Source organism: Porites lutea, chromosome 4, assembly GCF_958299795.1.
Source record: "Porites lutea chromosome 4, jaPorLute2.1, whole genome shotgun sequence".
NCBI classification, from domain to species: domain Eukaryota; kingdom Metazoa; phylum Cnidaria; class Anthozoa; order Scleractinia; family Poritidae; genus Porites; species Porites lutea.
The window spans coordinates 48,095,789-48,117,139 of record NC_133204.1 but is presented as its reverse complement, the minus strand read 5'-3'; the positions used below and the strand labels follow the sequence as shown (position 1 = coordinate 48,117,139).

General features: G+C 38.5%; 3 protein-coding genes across 3 annotated transcripts; 1 reads left to right on the top strand and 2 right to left on the bottom strand.

The window, feature by feature from the left end:
• Positions 1-465: 465 nt before the first annotated feature.
• On the bottom strand, positions 466-8,189 carry LOC140934794 (gamma-aminobutyric acid receptor subunit beta-1-like). Its single transcript, XM_073384360.1, has 9 exons — positions 7,264-8,189; positions 6,600-6,718; positions 6,004-6,071; positions 5,105-5,322; positions 4,005-4,087; positions 3,209-3,355; positions 1,889-2,256; positions 1,342-1,389; positions 466-1,048 (listed from the first exon to the last, which is right to left on the bottom strand). The coding sequence occupies exons 1-9, from the start codon at positions 8,187-8,189 to the stop codon at positions 677-679; spliced, it is 2,349 nt and encodes a 782-aa protein (XP_073240461.1). The 3' UTR covers positions 466-676.
• Positions 8,190-8,402: 213 nt separating this feature from the next.
• LOC140934793 (uncharacterized) lies at positions 8,403-9,800 on the bottom strand. Its single transcript, XM_073384359.1, has one exon. It carries the CDS (start codon positions 9,798-9,800, stop codon positions 8,403-8,405), a length of 1,398 nt encoding a protein of 465 aa, XP_073240460.1.
• A 6,023-nt stretch (positions 9,801-15,823) lies between these two features.
• Positions 15,824-21,158, top strand: LOC140936007 (uncharacterized). Its single transcript, XM_073385587.1, has 6 exons — positions 15,824-15,909; positions 17,916-18,057; positions 18,286-18,670; positions 19,035-19,216; positions 20,086-20,490; positions 20,860-21,158. Exons 1-6 carry the CDS (start codon positions 15,871-15,873, stop codon positions 21,141-21,143), a joined length of 1,437 nt encoding a protein of 478 aa, XP_073241688.1. The 5' UTR covers positions 15,824-15,870; the 3' UTR covers positions 21,144-21,158.
• Positions 21,159-21,351: the final 193 nt, after the last annotated feature.

Here is a 21,351-nt window from a genome sequence, read left to right as displayed (position 1 = left end):
GATTTCTATTTAATTTTTAAATACGTGAAAAGTAAATGACAAGTTTTAAATGCTCTGATATGTAATCTTAAGGGGGTTATTATTGTTATCACCAACGATTGAAAACAAAAGCCTGTAATAATGTTAACAGACTGTTCTTTAATTTTTGTCATGAAAGTTTCACTATTGGAAAATACCCGACCAAATACTATTATTATAAAAAATTCAAACATTCAAAGTTGTAATTCAACCATACAGTCAGATAAAAGTCTATGCGATACTTTTTTCTAAGAAAAACTGACTGGAGTGGTGCAGGCCATATGATCTCCTTTAGCATATTTGGCATATTAAAAGCCGTTTTTTGCCTTTATTTTTTTTCCCCACCGCGGAGCCATGCTAACTCAATTTTCTCAATCTCTCAGCATTATAAAAGGGCAGGTAATAAGAATATGTCAAAACCAGACAATCGCTCAGTAGAGGCCCAGTTAGAACATTGTCATTGTAAAAAATGCTGAAAGTAGTTTATAAATAGCGTAACTTAACTAACTTCGAGTTAATTAGTGCACCACTCTCTTTGCGGTCATTGAAATAAATTAACAAGCCTTCATAAAATTTTCAATTTCCGACAAGGGTTAAAATAGCTTTTTACTTTTTATGAAAAATTCAGGAGTAACTGCCTTTACTGAAGACTTAAGAGTCAATCAGTGCTGTTGATAGCCTTCATGTTTCCTTCCTGAACGAATTTTTGCCAGAATACCAACAAAAAGGCAGCGTAGGAGGCTGGGAAGATAATCCGGGATACCATGTCGATCCAGTGAGTGCAGGCCCGAATTGGCTTCTTACAAAGTTCTTGTTTGGCTGTAGATTTGATGTGAGTTTTCCCGCCATTACGCATTTGTCCGTATTTATCTAGTAACAGAACTGTTGCCCCTTGTTCTGTGTTAGACACCACTATTCGCCTTGGTATGGTGCCGTTACGAACATGCGTACGGCCGTGTATCATATCATGTTCAGTGGTGTGATTGGTTTCCTCTTCTAATTCCATATCAGGCTCTGTGCTATAACTGGTCTGTAAACGACAAATATCAGAATCGTAAGCTCGCTACTCATCATATTATAATAAGCGGAATCCCTGGTGGGGCTCTTTCGTCATGTAATAGACCAGTTTCGATATATTTAAATTCATTCTTGCCACTGAGGCTTGGAGGAATAAAACAAAAGAAATCATCCTGACACTTAGCAATGAATAATACATTTCTTTTGATTTATTCCCCAAGCCTCGGAACCGAGTATGAATTTCAAGAATTTCTATCGAAATTGGTCGATTACGAAAAATATCTGTCCGTGAATAGATTTCTTTACCTCCTTTTCTGGGACCCCATCCTCAAATTGTAATGGTCTTTTCTCATCCTGTTTTTGTAGAACAAACACAAAGCAAATGTTAGCCAGTATGAGGAAATGCACACGAATGAGATACATGCGCATTATGATGTACATCAGGAAATGTCCCCTAGCCCTGTATACTTATATAACCCTCATCTGAACGGACGGAAGTCTATCAAACATGAAGTCATACGAATCTTTTCCATGCATCGTGTCTATAGTATGAAGTACCCAAGATCCGAGTTGTGTGCTTTTCTGGACACACTTTGAGCAAGTATTTGGAAGGTTTTGAACATTTTTGTTTGTTTCGAACACCACCCTAGTTTTTCCCTCTGTTCTCTCCTAGCCGCCCTTGATCTTGGCTTAATTATCATTTTTAACAGTTTTTATTTGAAGATAGTGGATTTAAATATGTTATTAGGGAAAGCAAACTCTTCAGCTGGATTTCAGACATTTATTCATGGCATTAAATCATATGTACCTTCCCCAGCCATTTACTAATATCTGTCTAAATTACATTAGATACCTTTCCTGATTCCTTAACACAGCAACTTCTTAGCCATCCAAACCATACAGGTCGAGGATCCGAATTCAACACAATCATATACTCTAGAAATGACACAAAGATAAATCCAAAACTGACAAGTAAGAAATAGTCTTGAGCTTTGATGTAACTGACTTGCGGCATCTCTTGATTCATGGTGCCACTAAGCACAATTGAGGTGAGTATTGTTGTTATTCCCAAGGATACGCGTGCCGGAACAGCATGGCGGTTTATCCAAAAACAGCACCACGAGAGGATGACCAGAGTTACCGTGGGGGAAAATACGGATGACACGAAATAATCCAGTCGGCGCTTGAACGAAAACACGACGCTGAGACGAGCAAAAGAACCTGATAATGAAAATACAATGACCTGGTGTGATTTTGTCCCGGGGGGGGACTCCCATATGAAACAGACTTGGATGCTCGTCGGAAATTTTGAATTTAACCCCTAAAGGAGACCATCTGGGCGTGGCTCAAGCTTTTTGTGACCCCTAAAGGAGACCAATCTGGGTGTGGTTTAAGCAAATTTTGACCCCTAAAAGAGACCGCTTAAAAACACACAAATACGACATGCAATGAGCTTTTATGATATAAAGACATAACAAACAAAGTTAAAAAGAAAATTGACTTCTGTTTCGCTTCGCGTAATTCTGTGTTTCTTCGCGGAACCCTAAACGAGACCTTGGCGGCTTAAAATATTGGCGCTTTGCCCGGAACACCCTAAGCGAGACCAAAATCCAAAATTTACACCCCTAAGCGAGACGACGAGCATTCCCGTCTTTTTCATATAGGAGTCCCCCCCCCCCTTCCCCCAGGGATTTTGTTCGACCCAAGAAGAGGCAATGATATCATTTTCTTCTTGGTTTTGCTGGGATTCCTGAGTGTCATAACCAGGAAACTTTTCGATGATTAAATGGAGAGACGTTTTGCCACCCCTTCAGTTTTCTTTTTTTTGCAAGCAGCCCGGCTAGGTTTTCACCTCTACAAGTCTTTTTTGAGTATTGTCACCTCAATCCTGACTACTATCGTCTTATTTTATCTAATTTTCATTCACAGCTTTGGTTTAAGTGTTTCTCTAACCAAGATTCGTCATATTTTCTAATCTATTAAGGAAAGTCTAAGGAACCTCTTCCCACAGTAGTTGCTATTGTGCATGTCTGATGAAGCGCTTTTAATCTGACCTAATTTTTAATCCAACCTATTATTTTTTCTTGAATATTTTTTCAATAAATGAACTTCCAGGAGCTCCGCCGATGACGACAAGTCAACCTCAGAGATTTCGATGCTGTAGAATATTAACCTTTGCTGTTTTCCGTATCCTTGATCTTGGTTTCTATCCCCGTCAGTTCAAACTGGGCCATCTCTTGAGATACAATCTCGATCCCTTTTCCTTTGTTCGCCTTTGTCCTTCGCCATCTGTAATCTATGTCTTCTGTAGTGTGCGCGTCTAATGATAGAAAATTTATTGTTACAAATTGAATTTAAAGGAAAAAAAGAAAAAGGCGTGCAACTTGTTTTGCAACATTGTGTAAGTTGTTGTTCCTAGACTTTCACTCAACTAAACAGGGACTGCCACTGGTTGATTCTTGGTCACGTAACCTTGACTAAATTCAAATATATTTATCTCGATTAATGATACAATTCAGAAATTGTACCTCGCTCAGGATACATTACAGCAGGTGTGGAAAGTGGCCTGCTAACAAGAGGTTGGAAAAAAAAAACCTGCCAGTTTTCACTTTCGTGAATGCATACTTCAGCACACACATGGAGCCTCGAGCTAAAAGCAACGATTTTCAAAGCTACCCAGGAAGAGATACAGCAGCAGGTGGATGAAAAAGTGCAGATAATCACATTAAAAGTACTTTGTGAATCATTTATTCAGCGGCTTTGTTCTTATAAAGTTTACTAGTACCAACATTGTTTTGATTCTTTCTTCATTCTTTGTCGCTGTTGAAGTGAAAGTCAGAAATATAACAAAACATTTACGCTTGAGTCCTGATGTTTCCCGATGCGACCGATGGTAAAACAAAACTAACTGATTTCCCTCAATAAGTGTAAATTGCAGTCTATTAAATTTAAGAGAAGTCAATACTCACAGCTTTCGATAACCAAGGAGCAATGTTGGGTATCCATTGGGTAAAGATGAAAGTCCATATCACACTGAGCTGTTAATGTTATCCTTAAAAGAAAAAATAAGTAACGGTAAATCATTTTAATTTGTCAAATCAATGGTGCCTATGAACGCACGTTAAAAGAACTGTGCAAATGAAATTCAATGGAGAAATATCATGATTTTCATACTAGCGGCCGACGCAATCCCGCCAGGTCTTCTACAGGATTTGAAGCAGTAGCATCTACTTTAACCGGTGCAGCTCTCATTAGCCATTAAGCCACTGGGCCAAACATTTTTTTTTTTCAGTCGAAACAAAAATTATCTTTCCGAGGAAGGCTAGGGAGAGAAGATAGACAGACTGATCCCCAGTCATCCTCTTTTGTCTCGGTCTCTTAAATTTAACAGAGGGAAGCGTGTAGGAGATGCGTGATAGCTTCCAGCCTCGAACGTGTTTACACAAATTGGTACTGCGCAGGCGCTCATAAACTAATCTAGAGGAGATTGTTTTAACTAGTACGAGCTGTGAGTGTGGTATGGAACTTAACGTGTCGTTTCTTTTGCTTCTTGTGTAATATAATATATTGATTTAGCCAGGGCTAAAAGCGAAACTTCAGTTTAGAAAAATAAAGCAATTAACTTTAAACCAGTACTAACTGTAAGCCACTAAATCTTCAGATCCCTACTTAACTTTAGGAGCCTTCGGCATCATCGTAGCCATCACCGTCGTTATGTAAGCTCACTAATATCCGGCAAACACACATCCGACATGGAAAAAAAACTCTTCCTAAAACTCGCATGTTTACAGCAAAAGAAAAAAAAAACTCTGTGCATCAAATAGAAAAAAAATCTTCCAAACAAGAGCCTTTTCTTTCTTAATCCCTTCTCTAGGAGAGAAGGGGGGGGGGGGGGGAATTCGTGTGTACATAGACCATCCCTCCCGGTCTCTACGGGTGGGTAAGTGGACGGGCATAACCAAATTTCCTCGATAAGCCGTTTCCAATTTTTAAAGCAATGGAGGTTGCTCTCCGCTATAACTATATGGCTAATTTGTTACATTGAACGGCTTTGCATTTCCTTACTCACCGGGCACTGAAGTAAATTTTACCCGTTGAGTAAATCATAACACGCATGTTTTCACGTGTCACAAAGTGGTACTTTATTTTCTTCACGTTGAAGAAGTACGTATCTGGTGTCCAGAACATTTCAGTAGGATCTGCTGCCATGGTGAATGGCGTGCTGGAATTATGCTTGAATCTTGGGTCATACCACCACTGGCGGAAGAATAAATCCATTGAATATTCCTATATCAGCGCATGAGAAGACACGACACTGGGTTACCAAGAGAAATTTAGATAATTGAATGGAAAGTTTAAAGCGACTTCATATTTTTTATACTTCTTTACAAGAAGAACTTCTTCAACTAAATTGTGAAAGTATATGGGCGAAATACGCAATATATATAGGGCAGATTAAAAAGGGTTTTGCTCGGGCAAAGTTGACAATTGTTAACTTTGCTTCTGCAATTCTTAAAGGGTGTGATTAGTGTTATTCAGATACCATCATCTAAGCATAGCTATAGCAGAGGAGACTAGTTATGATAGACAGTCAAAGGTAAACACCGGTCCTGCAGTTTATGTTAGGAACTCCTTACAGTGCAAAATTATTTGTTTTTTTGTTCACAAATCGTGACGGAATAAATTAATGCTACGTGTTTTTATTGGCCAGTAAGATCAAAATGATACGAAAGTTATTGAACGATGTGCACTGTAAGTCAACAAAAACACTTAAAACAAAGGAGTCTGAAAGGCTTCTAACCATTCCACTTAACTCTAAACTATGATCAACATGGTCGCTTTTCTGTCGTCATTTGGCGGATTAAGATTGAGGGAACTCGTAAACGAACTAATTAATCATACAGTTGCCTAGTGCTTTCTACACTTCTCATCGCTCCAGCTAACATGAGAAAATGAACAGTCTCGTACCATGTTTGCTTCATTTAATTCTCCAAACGAAACAACTTTGATTTCAACCTTGACTTCCACAGGTACACCTTTAAGAGAAAAAAAAAGTCTATAACAGTTAAAACCAATAAAAGCAAAAAAGTGGAAAATCAATGAACGAGGCTTCTACAACTTACGACCTATCATGAACACATGGCAGGTCAAATATTAAGTTAAAAATAAATAAACAAACAGCTAACTAACTAAATGAATAAAGAAATAAAGAGATAGATAAATAAATAAGTAAATAACGACTCAGAGGAAGCACAAACACAGAGTGGTCCTGTTCTTCATCTACCATTCCTATTCGAATTAGAATTGGAAATGTTGGTTTTGGAGGAGAGGGGAAAACCGGAGAGCACGGAGAAAAACCTCTTAAAGAAAATAACAATAAACTCAGCTCACATATGGAGTCGACGCTAGGATGGATTGAACTCGAGCCGCATTGGTGAAAGAAGGCGAGTACTCTCACCACTGTATGTGCTGTCCTTGCGCCCCCCAAAATACTAAGGTTCGAGGTGCTTTATGACTGGCAGGAAGGAGAGAAAGCTTCAACGGGTCTATTAGCAGACACTTACCACCAGCATTAGGTCGTAATTTGGAATCGTATGAGTTCAGAATTTCATTTATAGTAGCAGATAAGTTCGCGGCTTCCTGTTGACTTTTTTCCCAGTCCCTGCTGTCGCTGTGCAGAGATCTTCAACCAAAGAGGACAAGACATGGTTATAAATCGGCAGAAAAACAAACAAATAAACAAATTAGAAAAGTCCTAAATATGGCACGTGCTAGTTAACATGTAAGAAGACCTAATTATCTAAATCTAAATCTAAATCTAAATATCGTTATGTCGGCAAAATCGTTTGGGACATCACGCCAACTCTAAGATAATAATAAATAAAACTATACTAAAATATATAAAACTATTAAAAACTATTAAAAACTACTGATAAAAAATAAAACTAAAACTAAATTAGTTTGCTTTTAAAAATACAGAGGGATTGGCTGGAAACAGTTTCTTCTGGAAGTTTGTTCCATTCAGTTATTGTCCTGGGAAAAAAAGAAAATCTAAAAATATCTTTATGTCCTTTCGGTACAATAAATTTAAAATCATGGCTTCCCCGGGTTCTCCTTTCTTTGCTTGTTATCAAATAATCCCCCCAATCCCCATCTAGGAGGCCGTGGCACATCTTGTATATAGTGGAGAGCCTTGCGTGTCTTCTCATTGTTTCAAGTGTGTCCCACTGTAGGTCTTGCAGCATTTCCGTCACGCTCGTTGTTCGATCGTAATTTCCAGTGACAAAGCGGGCTGCTTTCCGCTGTACCCTTTCTAGAGCGGCTTTATCTTTCTGGTAATGTGGGTCCCATGCGCTACAGGCATACTGGAGGTTTGGCCTCACAAGTGTCATATACACGGTTTCTTTCACTGACTTTGGACAATTCCACAGGTTTCGCTTGATAAGTCCCAAGACCTTATTTGCCCTAGATGTGATTGTTTCAATGTGTGGTGACCACCTCATTTTGTTATCGAGGACTACCCCCAGATAAGGGTGAGATTCCACTTCTTCTAGGATTTGTCCACAGAATACGTATTCCCGCTTTGGTGGATCTCTCTTGGTTGTAAAACACATGATCTTGCACTTTGAAGGATTAAATTCCATCTTCCACTTTTGTTGCCAATCTTCTAATCTATACAAGTCCTCTTGGAGATCGGCTGTGTCTTCATCACAACAAATTGTCCCATATAACAATGCATCATCAGCAAAAAGTCTACCAGTAGAGTTAAGACTATCAGGTAAATCATTTATATACATTAAGAACAGTAGCGGTCCTAAGACTGTTCCTTGGGGAACACCAGATGTCGTAACTACAGGGGCAGATGATACCCCCTCAATTACCACTGATTGGGTACGCTGTGTTAGAAACGATTCAAACCAGTTATGTAGTGGGCCACGAATTCCGTAATAATCAAGTTTCTTCAAGAGTCGGCGATGGGGAACTTTGTCGAATGCTTTTGAAAAATCAAGGATTGCGGCGTGAATTGTTTTGTTAGACTGGATAGCACTTGCTATATCATGAATGGTACATATGAGCTGTGTTTCTGTTGATCGTTTCGCTCTAAAGCCATGTTGACAATCAGTGAGCACTCCATATCGTGAAAGATGCTTCATAACATGGCTGTGTACAATATGCTCAAGTACCTTTGATGCGATGCAGGTAAGTGACACGGGCCTATAATTTGAAGGATCCGATTTCTTTCCTTTCTTGTGAATAGCGCATACGTTGGCGTGTTTCCATTGGATAGGCACAGTTCCGGTATCAATACAATCTTGATATATATCAGTAAGAACCTTTGATATTTCATGGGCATTCTCCTTTAAAAATCAGGGTGGAATTCCATCCGGGCCATACGCTTTATCTACCTTCAACTCGCTAAGTTGCTTTTCAACTCCACAGGTTGTGATGTTTATTGTTCCAATAGTCGGAATAGGGCTTTCACCAGGGTCTGGGATATTCTCTGATTCTTCGTTGTTGAAAACACTGGAGAACTGACTATTTAGCACTTCGGCCTTAGCTCTCGGTTCGGTAAACACTTCATTTCCAACGTTGAGGTCTTGGGTATCTGTACCCTCTTTTCCTAGTTTTTTGATGTGTGACCAAAAAGCCTTCGGGTTTTGTTTCATAGAATCACCGAGAAAGTCAGAAAGATAATTGTTCCTGGACTCATTCAAGTTCTTGTGTAATTGTTTCCTGACTAGTTTAAATTTATTCCAATCGGATTGCCTTCCAGATTTCTTCGCCCTGTTGTATAGCCTTTGCTTTTTCCTTGTCTGTCTTCTCAAGCTACGGTTAAACCACGGTAGGTTATGGCGTGAGGTAGTGAACTTGTGTGGTATACAGGAGTCCATAATTCCAGTGAGCCTTTGTTGAAATATATTCCACTTTGCGTCTACGGATTCTTTCTTCATCTCTTCAAAGTCATTCGCAAAGTCTTGTAATTCTTTCTTTATACGGGTGGTATCTGCCCTTTTCCTCATATAAATCTTGCGTCTCACTGGCTTTTTCTTTCTACATGCCAAGTTCACTTCAAAAAGAACCATATCGTGATCGCTTATTCCCGGGATTACCCTAACATTGTTGATGATATTGACATTATTTGTCAACACAAGATCGAGAATGTTGTCATCTCTAGTAGGTTCCTTTACTAGTTGGGTAAGTCCATGTTCATCGATGATTTCAAGTAGCTGTTCAGAATTGAAGGAGCAATTTGTTGATTCAAGGTCGTTCCATTTGAGGTCCGGGGCGTTGAAATCTCCCGCCACGATTATATTGCTAGTATTTAATCTATCACCTAATTTGAATAAAGATGAGTCAAGTTCATGTAGACTGCTTATATCGGTCTTGTTTGGGCGATAGAAGGAAGCGAAGAATAGAGATTTTGATCTCTTATTTTGGATCTGACATTGGGTCCTAATAATCTCACAGTCCGTATTCAAATCATCGCGATGAGTAACGATAATGTCTTTCTTCACTGCTTGGAAAACGCCACCATGGTTGTCAGATATGCGGTCTTTCCGATAGATGTTATAGTTATCTGGGAAGATTTCGATGCTCTCAATATCTGGGTATAACCAGGACTCATTACCGAGAATTATATCTGGTTTATATTGATCGACGATTGCAGCAATATCAGCGACGATTATCGAATAGGTAATTAGAGAAAGAGGGTCAACAAATGCCTTAAGGTTTTTAGGGGAGTTGGCATTCAGACGGACATTCATGCTATTGAAGAAGTTATTTTCAGGGATCGCTATTATGAATGCGGGAAATCTCCTTAGACTGTTCTTTCCTGGTGTCCTTTTTATGTGTTTTTATTGACCTTTAGATCCTCCTAAACCCTTCTCATTACAAAACTGTAATGATTTAAGTTTTTTTTTTTCATTAGGGAGGGGGTGAGGGGGGGGGGGGGGGGTGGAGGCTTCCTAATCTAGGATGTTTGAATAAAGACATTGATATCAGCCGTGGTGTGGTCTTGTGTACCAGAGAGCTATGCCACCGTTCGTTGTCTAGTTAAGCTGTATGCCCCCTACAATTGCTAGCTTTTAAAATCATCTCACTCATTATGAAATCGAAAAACAGAAAAAAAGTGCTACCAATTTCATTTTGGACGTCAATTCAGAATCAGATAGATCATTGAAATTTGCTTGTATTTGAACACCTTGAGAAAGGCTATAATGTAACAAATCAAAGGTCGATTGCAGTTAGTTATGAACCCAACTAAGAATGTCTGAACGGGATGGACCCTGGCACAGTGCGGTGCGAAGACTAGACCGGCGGATTCGGTCAAACCGGTTAGAAATTTAGTTTTGGACCCTTCTTTCTGTAGGGTAACTGCAATGATACTCCACTTGTTTGGTTCCATAGCAAACATTACAACTTTTTCAATTTTTGTTGCTTCTGACACCAGGGATTCTACATTCCATACTGTTATTTCGAACATGCATGCAGGAGCGAGATAAGAACCCACTAACCATATCTATAAATTATTGATAAATAATTGAGTTTTTAGCTCAGTGTAATTTACTTTTCCCCCCCGCCCCCCCGTTGGTATACTTTATGTGGTTACTGAACTTGTTTTATAACGGAATGTTTTTGCGGTTGCCGTATAACAACACCGCTATCCTTTGCAGCTCCTTTGTAAACATGGAAGAAAGAAATCGGAGTGTCATGGATATTAAATATGCCCTCAAAAAAATAAAAATAATTAATATAAAAATAACAACCTTTCGGTAATTTCCAAAAGGGAGCAAACTTAACACCTGTGTGTCAGTCCTTCCAAGGATTAAAAATGAAAACGAATCTTCATGTTAATTTCAGAATTAATCGTTTTTAGCCTTTTTTAAAAAAGCTCTAAAGATATCCTTCATTTCTTTCAGTCTATGCCAAAGTCTAAGTCTTTCCCGTACAATTCTTTTGAGAGCTCTGATTTGGACTCTGGTTAAGGCTTTCGTAGTGAGAGTGTAAGAAAAGTTGGCTCAGTGATTTGAAAAGTAATGAACCAGGCACAGCACCCGAAAGCTCGTCTCACCGTCATACTTTCACTTACACGGCTACCCAGTTAAGGGCCCTTAGTTTATGTGAGATTTTAACAACTACGACACAATTAGACATTTTTGATTTGTGATATTAAGTCATCGCCTCTTAAGGAAGATTATAGCTCCTTAGTTTTCATCGATGTCCATGTAGGCACCATGAACGTACATTAATCCTGACCGGAAGATGCTTTGTGTGCAATTGCATAGTGAACAAATCGGAATATTTAGCACGCTTCCGTTAACTCACCTTTCATGTCGCTCGCCAGTGATAGAAAATTCGCTGCCCGAAAAAGCCTCTATCAATACAAGAATCACCAGAAGTTTTTGGGTAGCCATTCTAAAGTCCTGTCAAAGAAAATCAAGCGATATTCAAAAATGAAAAAGAAAGAAAACACGCATACATGTACTAACTCACTAACAAGAACAGATCCTCTCAGGCTAAACAAAAAAGAAAAAAAAATGGAAGCAATAATAATACCTTATCTTAATGTTTCTCCGCAATATCGACAAAAAGATTTTTTCATCAACTGGTTATATATACGATGATCCAACATAAAAGGAAGAGGTTTCGATCACACATTTTAAACACTTATAAACCTGAGTTGATAAAACGATGTTTGGTTAGCACTTTTCCCGTGAAATCTGTCGGAGATAACATGTTGTTACCAAGAAATTTGCAAAACAATCAATTAGCCATCTTGTACCTTGCCAAATTGTCAAGTTATCAATAATAAATGATTGGAAGAAATACGTACTATTTTGAAATCAACCATGTTATTTTTTATCGAATGTTTCCAAAATTATGTCAAAGCTAATTCCTTTTATTTCTAGCATATTCATTTTCTTCATTGAAGATTTACGAAATTATATGATAAGCGTTGTGTCATGTCTTCAGAAGGAATAAGAACTCTTTTTTAGTTTCTCAAACAAACGTTTTTGGAACCAATGCCCGTTTGAAAATGAAGCGTTTCTCAGCAGCATATTTGGAGGATTATTTAGCATATCAGTTGGATATCTTAATACTCCACTATGAAAATGAAAACAGTTTTATTTTCTTAATGCAGTCAGGGTGTAGAAAATATAAATAACTACAAGTTACCTAATAAAACAAAGAATAAAATACAAGCCATACATTTTAACAATCAAGTGCAAGGGAAATCGCTGGTCATGTATTTAATTATATTTACGCAAGAGTTGTATATCTGGTTAGATGAATAGATCTCTTCGCCTTGTTTTTTTGTTTTTTGTTTTTTCATGCATACTACCGCTCGCTACTACCGCTGAGGGCGCTGAGGGATCAGTTTCCTCCTCTGACAATACAAACATTACTTTGGATCGAAACCCCCCAACCATGAGCAAGGGTCGTGATACACCAATCACTAACAACCACGGTGGTACAAATAGTCCGACTCACTAAGTCGATGATGAAGACCTGCAGTGTGCTGTCGAAACGACGGGATCAATCAAAGGACAATCGTGAGCAGATAAACTAAACCCTTTTTAAACATGGGTACTTGCCTGTTTTTCCAGTTTAGAGATCCATTTTTTTAGGAACCAGAATCCCTTAAAGATCAGCTGAAATAGGGAGATTTGAATCTTTTTAACGGTTAATATTAAACAACATTTTTAACGGTTGACGGTTAAATTTTAGGCCGTTTGACGGCTGACGGTTAACCCCATTGAGACCCTCGGTTGTGCGTTCTGGGTCTGTCATATCTACGTTCTGGGTCCGATCTCTGCCGTCAACTCGATTCTTTCCGAAAGTCTTGTCTTAAATGATACTTGGTGTCGTGAGTTTAATCGTTTCTTTTTCCTTCTGTTCAGCTTAAACCCGCCTGCCCTGCCACTTTCTAAGGCGCCCTCAAGAAGACCTCATTACCAAATAAGCTTTGTACGCTATTTCACGAGTATGCTGCCCATTTTCAATCAACTCCGAAAATGTCTCTTTCAGTCATAAAAATGACGCTTTGATACAGGACTGCAAAGCTTGCAGGAAGCACATGGAGGTCGACTGTTGGTACGCCTTAACCTACCAAGAGTTTTGATATCTAAGGACTAATTCGCCCCTGATAGGTTACGTACGACAAAGTGGAAAATCAGACACTTCTTTATATTCATGATTCTTGAAATGTCGATCACCGTGCCCTTATCATTGCCTTTTCCATGAATGGAAACTGACGTGAATAAAAAAGAGTGGAACCAGTCTTTGCTGCTATGTTTGGTCAATTTAAGATGACGTCATGCATGAACCCCTTTTCAGGTAGTTTTTCATCATGAAACTGGCAGAAAAGTAAAAAAACAAAGAAAAAAAATAGCTTGAGAATATTAATGAGCAACTAATTGGAAATTTCCCTAGCGTGTTAAGAAAAAAATTTGATACCAATAGTTGTCATTTACATGGTTGTGAGAATTGTCAAGAATTTATTTTTGAAACAAGAAGGCAGATGGCGTGTCCCAAAAAGAGAGGAAACATTAACAACATCATTTTAAATAGCGAACTCCTGGGGGTTGTTTTGGTTTGAAAGATATTTCATTTTCCGTTAAAAGGAACTGCAAAATTGACGCAGAAACAAAGTATTCTATTTAAATTGGCTTGAACAATACGTTTATTATTCATTTTCTTCGTACCATTTGATTAATAACAACCAACCATATAGATTACATATTACTTGACTGTATGTCTGATCTTTAGTTTGGTAGATACTCAAGCTCTAGCTACAAAAAACTGAGATAACTGATTTTCACTTTGTTCAGTGTCGTGTTGGCTGGTAAGTGAAATGTACTGAAAAAACAGAAGAATATGCTGAATTAAATGGACGGTGCTGGTTGGTAAAATTTTCTTTACACGACTTCACATGCATTAAAAAAACTGATGACCAATTTGTAGAAAAACGTTTAAAATTAAACTTTTTAAAATCACATTCCGATTTTAAATGTACTAGAGCAAACGTAAGGGAAATGCCAGGATGCCGGCAGCATCTGTATCAGATTAGTTACGAACAATACCCTTAGAAATTAAGCAGTTCCTGAAGAATCAAATGATATTAGCTACTCATTTCAATTGCACCTCATTTTGTATTCCTTTTTTAATTATTAAATCAAATTTTGCTTAATCTTTGCTATCAATATAGAAAACATTACCCGAGTATTGATAGTAGGTTATCACCTTAGCTGGCAAACGATCGGATAATGACAATTGTATGATTTATTAAATTTTACAGAGTATATACCTTGAATAAGATTAAACAGAAGCGAACCTTTCTCGATCGTCGTAGTCGCTTAATTGAACTACCTCTCCACGTTGAAAATTAAAAATACTCAGCACGGTTTATGGAAAAAAAATTTTGATCATAAATTAAATGAACCCCTAACGTCTAAAAATAAGAAACCGACTACTACGAGGAAAGTATGGCTGTTGCTTCTTCTTCTTTCTTTCATTCAAGCTTTAATTGTTTAAGCAGAAGTGTCATGTTCGACTGTGAGTATCCCTTTTCTCAAGTGCTATTATCGTTATCTTACATTGTTCACTTAACTATTCTATGAAATTATTGGATAAGGCTGAGAATGATCGATATCTGGAGAATTATTTCATCAGCCGAGGCCGATTAGGTGGATAACACCCTCCGAGACCTCCATGATTCTTCAGATACGAGCGTATGCGATATACTGACTTCTGCAAAACATAAATATCATCATGATAAAATATTTTTGAATGAATAGGTTTTCACACCGGCTTTCCTGCCCATTAAAATCTAAACGACCTTTTACTGTTCGTCTTCCGTTCATTTCAGTCATTTGTTACGTAGATCGAGACTTTTCAACTGTATACTGCTAGTAACAGCTTATATTTGATCCTGAATCCCGCCTAAATAATTTCTCAACAAGACGCCTTTAATAGACGATATTGCAGGACTGCAGTGGTCTAACATTTTCTATTCTAAGTGTATAGCTTAAGTCCTAACAAGTCCTATCCCAAGAAATAGAAAGATAGCGATAGAGCGTTTGTTGATCAAGTTAGATAAACCAAGGGGGAGAGGAGTAATCCGTGTGGCGAAGTTTTTTTTAAATTTTTTGACCCTCTCTCTACCGGTCTCTACCGAGAAAAGTCAAATGAACGGCCCTATTGCATGCATGCAGAATGTAAGACACGCAATGCCTTCTGGGTGGCCCATCATCGATTTTGTTTTTTCCGAAGAAAGCTCTAGCTCATTTTTAACTTTTTAAAGTGGCAAAGCCTGTTTTAACAGGCTTTGCCAGAGGTAGCCCAATAATAAGCCTAAAATATCATTCATTAGTAAAATCCAACTGGTGGTCTATTATCAATGCTGCGTTCTGATTGGTTGAGCTACTACTAGGCTATATGTTATAGCCCACTAGTAGCAAAAAGCGCGGGCTTTTTTGGCGGCAAAAAAGGATTAAAGTCTGCCTTTAACTAGCTAAAAAATTTTTATTCTCGATATCTTTGACCAACTAGTTAGATTTTACTAAAACAATTATTTCTCTTGCCCTCATGGCCTCTGAGTCAATAGCCCATTCGGCCTTCGGCCTCATGGGCTATTGACCCATTCAGGCTCGAGGAATAATTGTTAAATATGATCGTCAATACATATTTTTTATTGACTTAGAGCTACTTAGGTGCCAACAACCTTCACACCATGGCAAGAAGTGTATACAAATGATACATGCCAATGTTATTCTTATTCTTCTAGAGGTTTCATCTTTACGTCATCAGAGGTGTTGATATATCGCACTTGTAATGGAGATCATGAAAAGAACGACATACGTCGAGGTGGAGGTTTGTGTACAGTACAAACTACATGTAATGCAGGACCAGGAAATAAAAGAGAGTCGACTGTGTGATAATATATTAAACCCACATTCACTGGGAAATCTCCGCTAACGGCCACCTCTGAACAACAGCCAGATATAGTCTAACCTCCACAAACGGCCACTATTTTTTGTCCTGGTGGACTTATTATCCATACATTGACTTTGTTTAAATCTCTTTACAACGGTCACTTTCTTCCGTCCTCGAGGTGGCCGTTGTGGAGGGGTTCTGAACTGTAATCAACTAAAGGATTTCCGTAATTAATTATTAGCCTGAAACTTACATTATGAGTGCCAAAAACATCCCTCCAACTTAAGATAAAATAGATAAAATAGCCTCCATCCCAGTCGCTCTCCCTTCGCCCTTAAAAAAAAAACAACAACAACAAAAAAAGCAAAAAAGGGCTCCAGGCAGGCTATAAATGAAATATGTTACTATTGATATTGTGGAAATCTGCGTAGCTACTAGCTATATTGGTAACTGTAGAAACCTCTCCTTACCAATCGGTAGCATGCACGATATTGACAGTTCCACAATATATGTAACCCAGTTGCTAATTCCATTCAAATCAGCCTGTGTGCAGACGTCTGCTATTTCCTTTGTTGCAAAAAAGGAGGCAGAGATTTATTATTCATAGAATTTTTTGTAAGAATAAGAGGGCCATTTCTGTGCACAAAACATAACTTATGTTTAAATGAGAAAATGCAAGGGGTGACAGGCCGCACATCTATACCGGCGTGAAACCTTGTGTAAACCTTTTATATTTTAGCTCTAACGAGCATGTCCTTTAGGGATTTTCCTTTCTTGTAGGAAATGATAGGTGGTTCTTTGAAAATTTGGCGAAGTAACGGTTGGTTTTGTATAAGATTACAGTTTTTCATTAAAACTTCTTTTAAAGTAGACACTGAGGGCTGGTACTGTGTCACAAAAGGCAATATTTCTTTTTCCTCTTTGTTGTTGTGTTTCAGGAGAGCAGACTCCCTCTCTGTGAACTTTATATCTGATAGAAGGTTTTCTATCATAGTTTGTGGGTAGCCTCTGTTAATCAAGCGTATTTTGAAATTTGAAATATTTTCCTCAAACGTAGTTTTTGAGGAGTTTGTTCGTAGGATTCTCAAGGCTTCTCGTTTGACAAATCCTGTTTTAACACTCGGCGGGTGACAAGAGGTGAAATGTGTGTACTGGAGGGTTTCCGTTTTCTTAAAATGTGTCTTTACATCAAGGATAGATTTTTCCTTGAATCTTGTTCCTTTGTATACAATCGTGTCTAAAAACACAGTCTCAGTGTCAGATATTTCGGCCGTGAATTTGATAGTTGGGTGATGTAAGTTCGCTTGTTCGATGAAGGCTTCGATGTCTGGTTTACTGATGTCCCATAGGGAAAAGATATCGTCAATGTAGCGTTTCCAAACTGTAGGTTTAAAAACGGTTCTGCTTAGAATTGTCGTTTTAATATGTGCCATGAAAATGTTGGCAAAAGAAACTGCTGTCTTTGTACCCATTGCAGTGCCATGGGTTTGTAAGTAGTGTTTTCCATGGAACTGGAAAGAATTTTCTTTGAGGATTAGTCTAAGCATTTCCCTCAGGTAATGTGTAGGAATAGGAGGGTTGTCTTTGTAGAAGTTTTCATATGCTTTGCAGACAATTTCAATGCCCTCGTTTTGTGGTATATTTGTGTAAAGACTTGTGACGTCCATCGAAACAAGAAGTGTTCGTTTTTTCACCTTTGCGTTTTCAATAAAATTTATAAAGTCGGTGGTATCTTTAAGGTATGATTTCTGTATTTTTGATATTGGTTGCAGTAATGTATCAACAAAAGAGGAGATTCTTTCTGTTGGACCATCGCAGCCGGAGATAATTGGTCTCCCTGTAATGGTTGGCTAGAGTTATTATTCATAGTATTTTTTGTAAGAATAAGAGGGCCATTTCTGTGCACAAAACATAACTTATGTTTAAAATCCTTCATTTTTTAGGTTCTTGTTTTGGTTGCGGCCACCCACGGAATATATCCTGATGGGGCCGATCACTACTGGCCCTTAAATGAGATTTGGTATTCACGTGTCTATGATCACGTGGGATATCCTGTCCAGGGAAGATGGCATGGAACACTCAAAGGTAATGTATATTACCTGCCCCCTCAATTTCACTGATGTTCGAGCTATACCTTCAGAAAAATCTCCATTTTCCCGCAAAGGAGTTAGGGAGCATCCAAACTATTTAAGCATAATTATAATTGTCTCAGAAAAACATTATTTGGAAAATCAAACATGCAAACAACATCAAAAACAAAACGGAACCGCCCCTCCCCCGAAAAATGATTAATAAGAGTGATTTTATTTTCAGGAAAGGTTGAAATGAAGTGGTCCTCTCCTCAGCTTGGGCTCGATCTGTACGATAAAGACACATGGATTGATTTAGGCTGGAGAGAAAACTCCTGTTATGCGGACGTGAAATACTGCAACCAAACTGGATTCACAATTTCATTCTGGGTGGCTTTTTGCGAGGCTAACTCACACCAACGTTTATTTGAATTTGGTAGCGGTGATTGTGGGCTTAACCTTATTCTTACAAATGAAAGTGAAATTGTAGCCACAATAAAAAGCATGGAATTAAGAAAAATATGGACCATAGTAAGTGGGAATGCAACCATTGGTGTCAGGGAATGGCATCTTGTGACGCTGACTTGGAACAACACTGGTGACGTTTATCTCTTCTTAAATGGTACAAGGTACTGCAGTGTTGATATGTATTGAGGTCTTTGCCGTAAATGATACAGAACCGAATCAAATGTAATTTGACGTAAATTAACGGCGAAAAACAAAAAGCTGTGAAGAACTAGTTCTGCGAGTTTTTTGAGCGTTGCAAGTCAAAGTTTTAATTTAGAAGTGTTGGCTTTGAGGAGAGCTAGACGAAAAGTGGAGTACCATCCGGAAAAAACCTCTGGGGACAAAAAAGAGACTGAATCAATATTAAAATCTATGGCGCCTTAACGTCTGTTCTATTGGTGGACGCCTCTTTTCTCAAAACTGCGCTACTTGCTCCCCTAATACCACGATCACTGATGATATTCTCTCTTGAATTACTCTCTGTAGGTTGGAGAATATACAAAAAGAGGAGATTAATTTTATTTGTGCTGATGCAAGTTGCAGTTGCGATTGGGCAATGAAAATAGGCGGCCTTCAATCATATTCTTCCTTGAGGTTTTCTAGAGTGATCATCTGGCATTATGCTTTAGACAACAAAACAATTCAAGATTTATCAACTATAATGCAAGGTAACACAGGCCTAACAGTGCAGTGATGTCACAATATCATTACTTTTTCTGTACTCCATTTGTACCCAATTGCAATTATTAAGTAAATTCAAGTTTGGAATTATGTATACGGTACTCTATTCTTCCCCACCCCTCCTTTAAAAATTTAAAAAAAATTGAGGTTAATGTCATTAGAAAGTGGAATTTTGAATCGAAAATCAGGATTCCGGAATCCACGAAATTTTTGCGTGTGGAAGCCGGAATCCTGGGCTTTGGAATCCGGAATACAGCCCAAGGAATCCGGATCCCACTAACGATTGGAATCCAGAATCCACGTTCTACTGACTGGAATCCAGTACCTGGAATCTGGAATCCACGGAGTGGAATCCAGAATCCAAGATTGTCTTGGATTCTCTAAGTAAGGCGATTTGAAGCACGAATGTCAAGCAAAGATTGTGTTACCGTTTGGCGACAAAAGAAGTCAACCAGTACATCATTACGTCGTCTATGGCCGTTTTTTGGATCCCCGATACGTTATGACTCCACTGTCGTCCTTGATGGGCAAGAAAAACAACAGTCTCGAAAAGAAGGGTCAGAAACGAACAACAACACAACACAATATTGATTTCTCTGACCATGTGCTTTTATTACAATGCCACTCGGGCTTATGGGGGACAAGGGGTTTCCAGACCATCATAGTTAGGGCAAAAGACAAACCAATAGGTTAACAGTTTTCACACAATTTTCTTAAGGACTTATCTTAAATCTCCCATTATATATGTTGGTAATGGTCCTGCATAAAGTGTCCAGGCATATTTGAAGGCTTCGTACTGTTAACCAAAGACACCTCCGACAAATCCTTATTTGATTCTGAATCATGATTCTGGTAGGCCTGCATTTGTCAAACAGAGGATGTGGTGGCTCTTGGATTGCCAATCTCCAATTCTGCTATTATATCAATGCTAACGGGAAGCAAATCTGGGCGGAGGCCAAGAGAATTTGCGACTCATTGCTCGGAAATCTGGTGAGCATCGGAAGCCAAGAAGAGTATGACTTCCTTGAAGATGCAATGAAAAAGAAAAAGGTCTCCTCATGTCTACACATCGGATTACAAAACAACACTGGGAGCTCTAAGCCTTCTTGGGTAGATGGAAATGTTTGGAGTTTTTCAAAACTGAACGGAAGTTACGGGGAGGAAAACAACAATAACTCATGCGTGCACCGTGGCGTAGATGGTCTGTGGTATTTTGGAAAATGCAACAAGGAATGCGGTCTAATCTGTAAAAAATATAGAGGTATGAGAAATTTCTTATGCCCGGGAAGAGGAGGGTAAAAAATTCGATCATACCCCTCGGTTTGTGTAGAATCGCAACTTGTGTCGTCAAGATTTAATTTCTATCAAACATCCAAGCGGTTCAGCGCCATCTTTAATTTTCGAAACATTTCTTTCAGTTGCAAGCCTTGATTTAAAATTTTGGTGTTTGCAAAAGGTTCTCTCGTTGCTACTATAATTCAGTATTGTGTACAAGAATGGCCTTAATGTGTTGTATAACCATTGGAATGCATCATATAAAAAACCTTCGAAGTATTAATCTAAGGTGCTGAAAATATTGCAAACCCTTAAAGAGCCACCTTAATGGCGCCCATTTCTTTTTCCACTACAGGTAATGTGTTTCGAAATGCCGAGTTCCGCTGCCGAGTGCGAAGGCACGATCACCAACTAGTCCATCATCGGGTGTCAATCAGATTGGTTCAGAATGAACTGGCTTGTGCAATTGACTGTTTAATTTATGGTGGGGGCTGTAAGTCATATAACTATAAACACAACTACGACTCAGTATCAAATGGCGAGAACTTATGTGAGCTGAACAGCTCCAGTCAAGGCAAACACCCCGGTAGTCTGATCCGAAACCGTGGCTTTCAGTATTGCGAAAGAGTTTCATTTTAAGAGCTAAGCATGGTACCTCCATTTACAGCTTTTAGTCAATAAGTGAAAAAAAAAAAAAGGCAATGTATGTAGTCAGTTTACGTATACCTCACAGAACACACCCCTTGGGGTTAGTGTCATGTTTACAGTCCAAAGGGTCACTCATCTTTAGTTTTAAATGAAGAGTAAATATATGCCCATTTCTATTTGGATAATTTTCATTTGATGG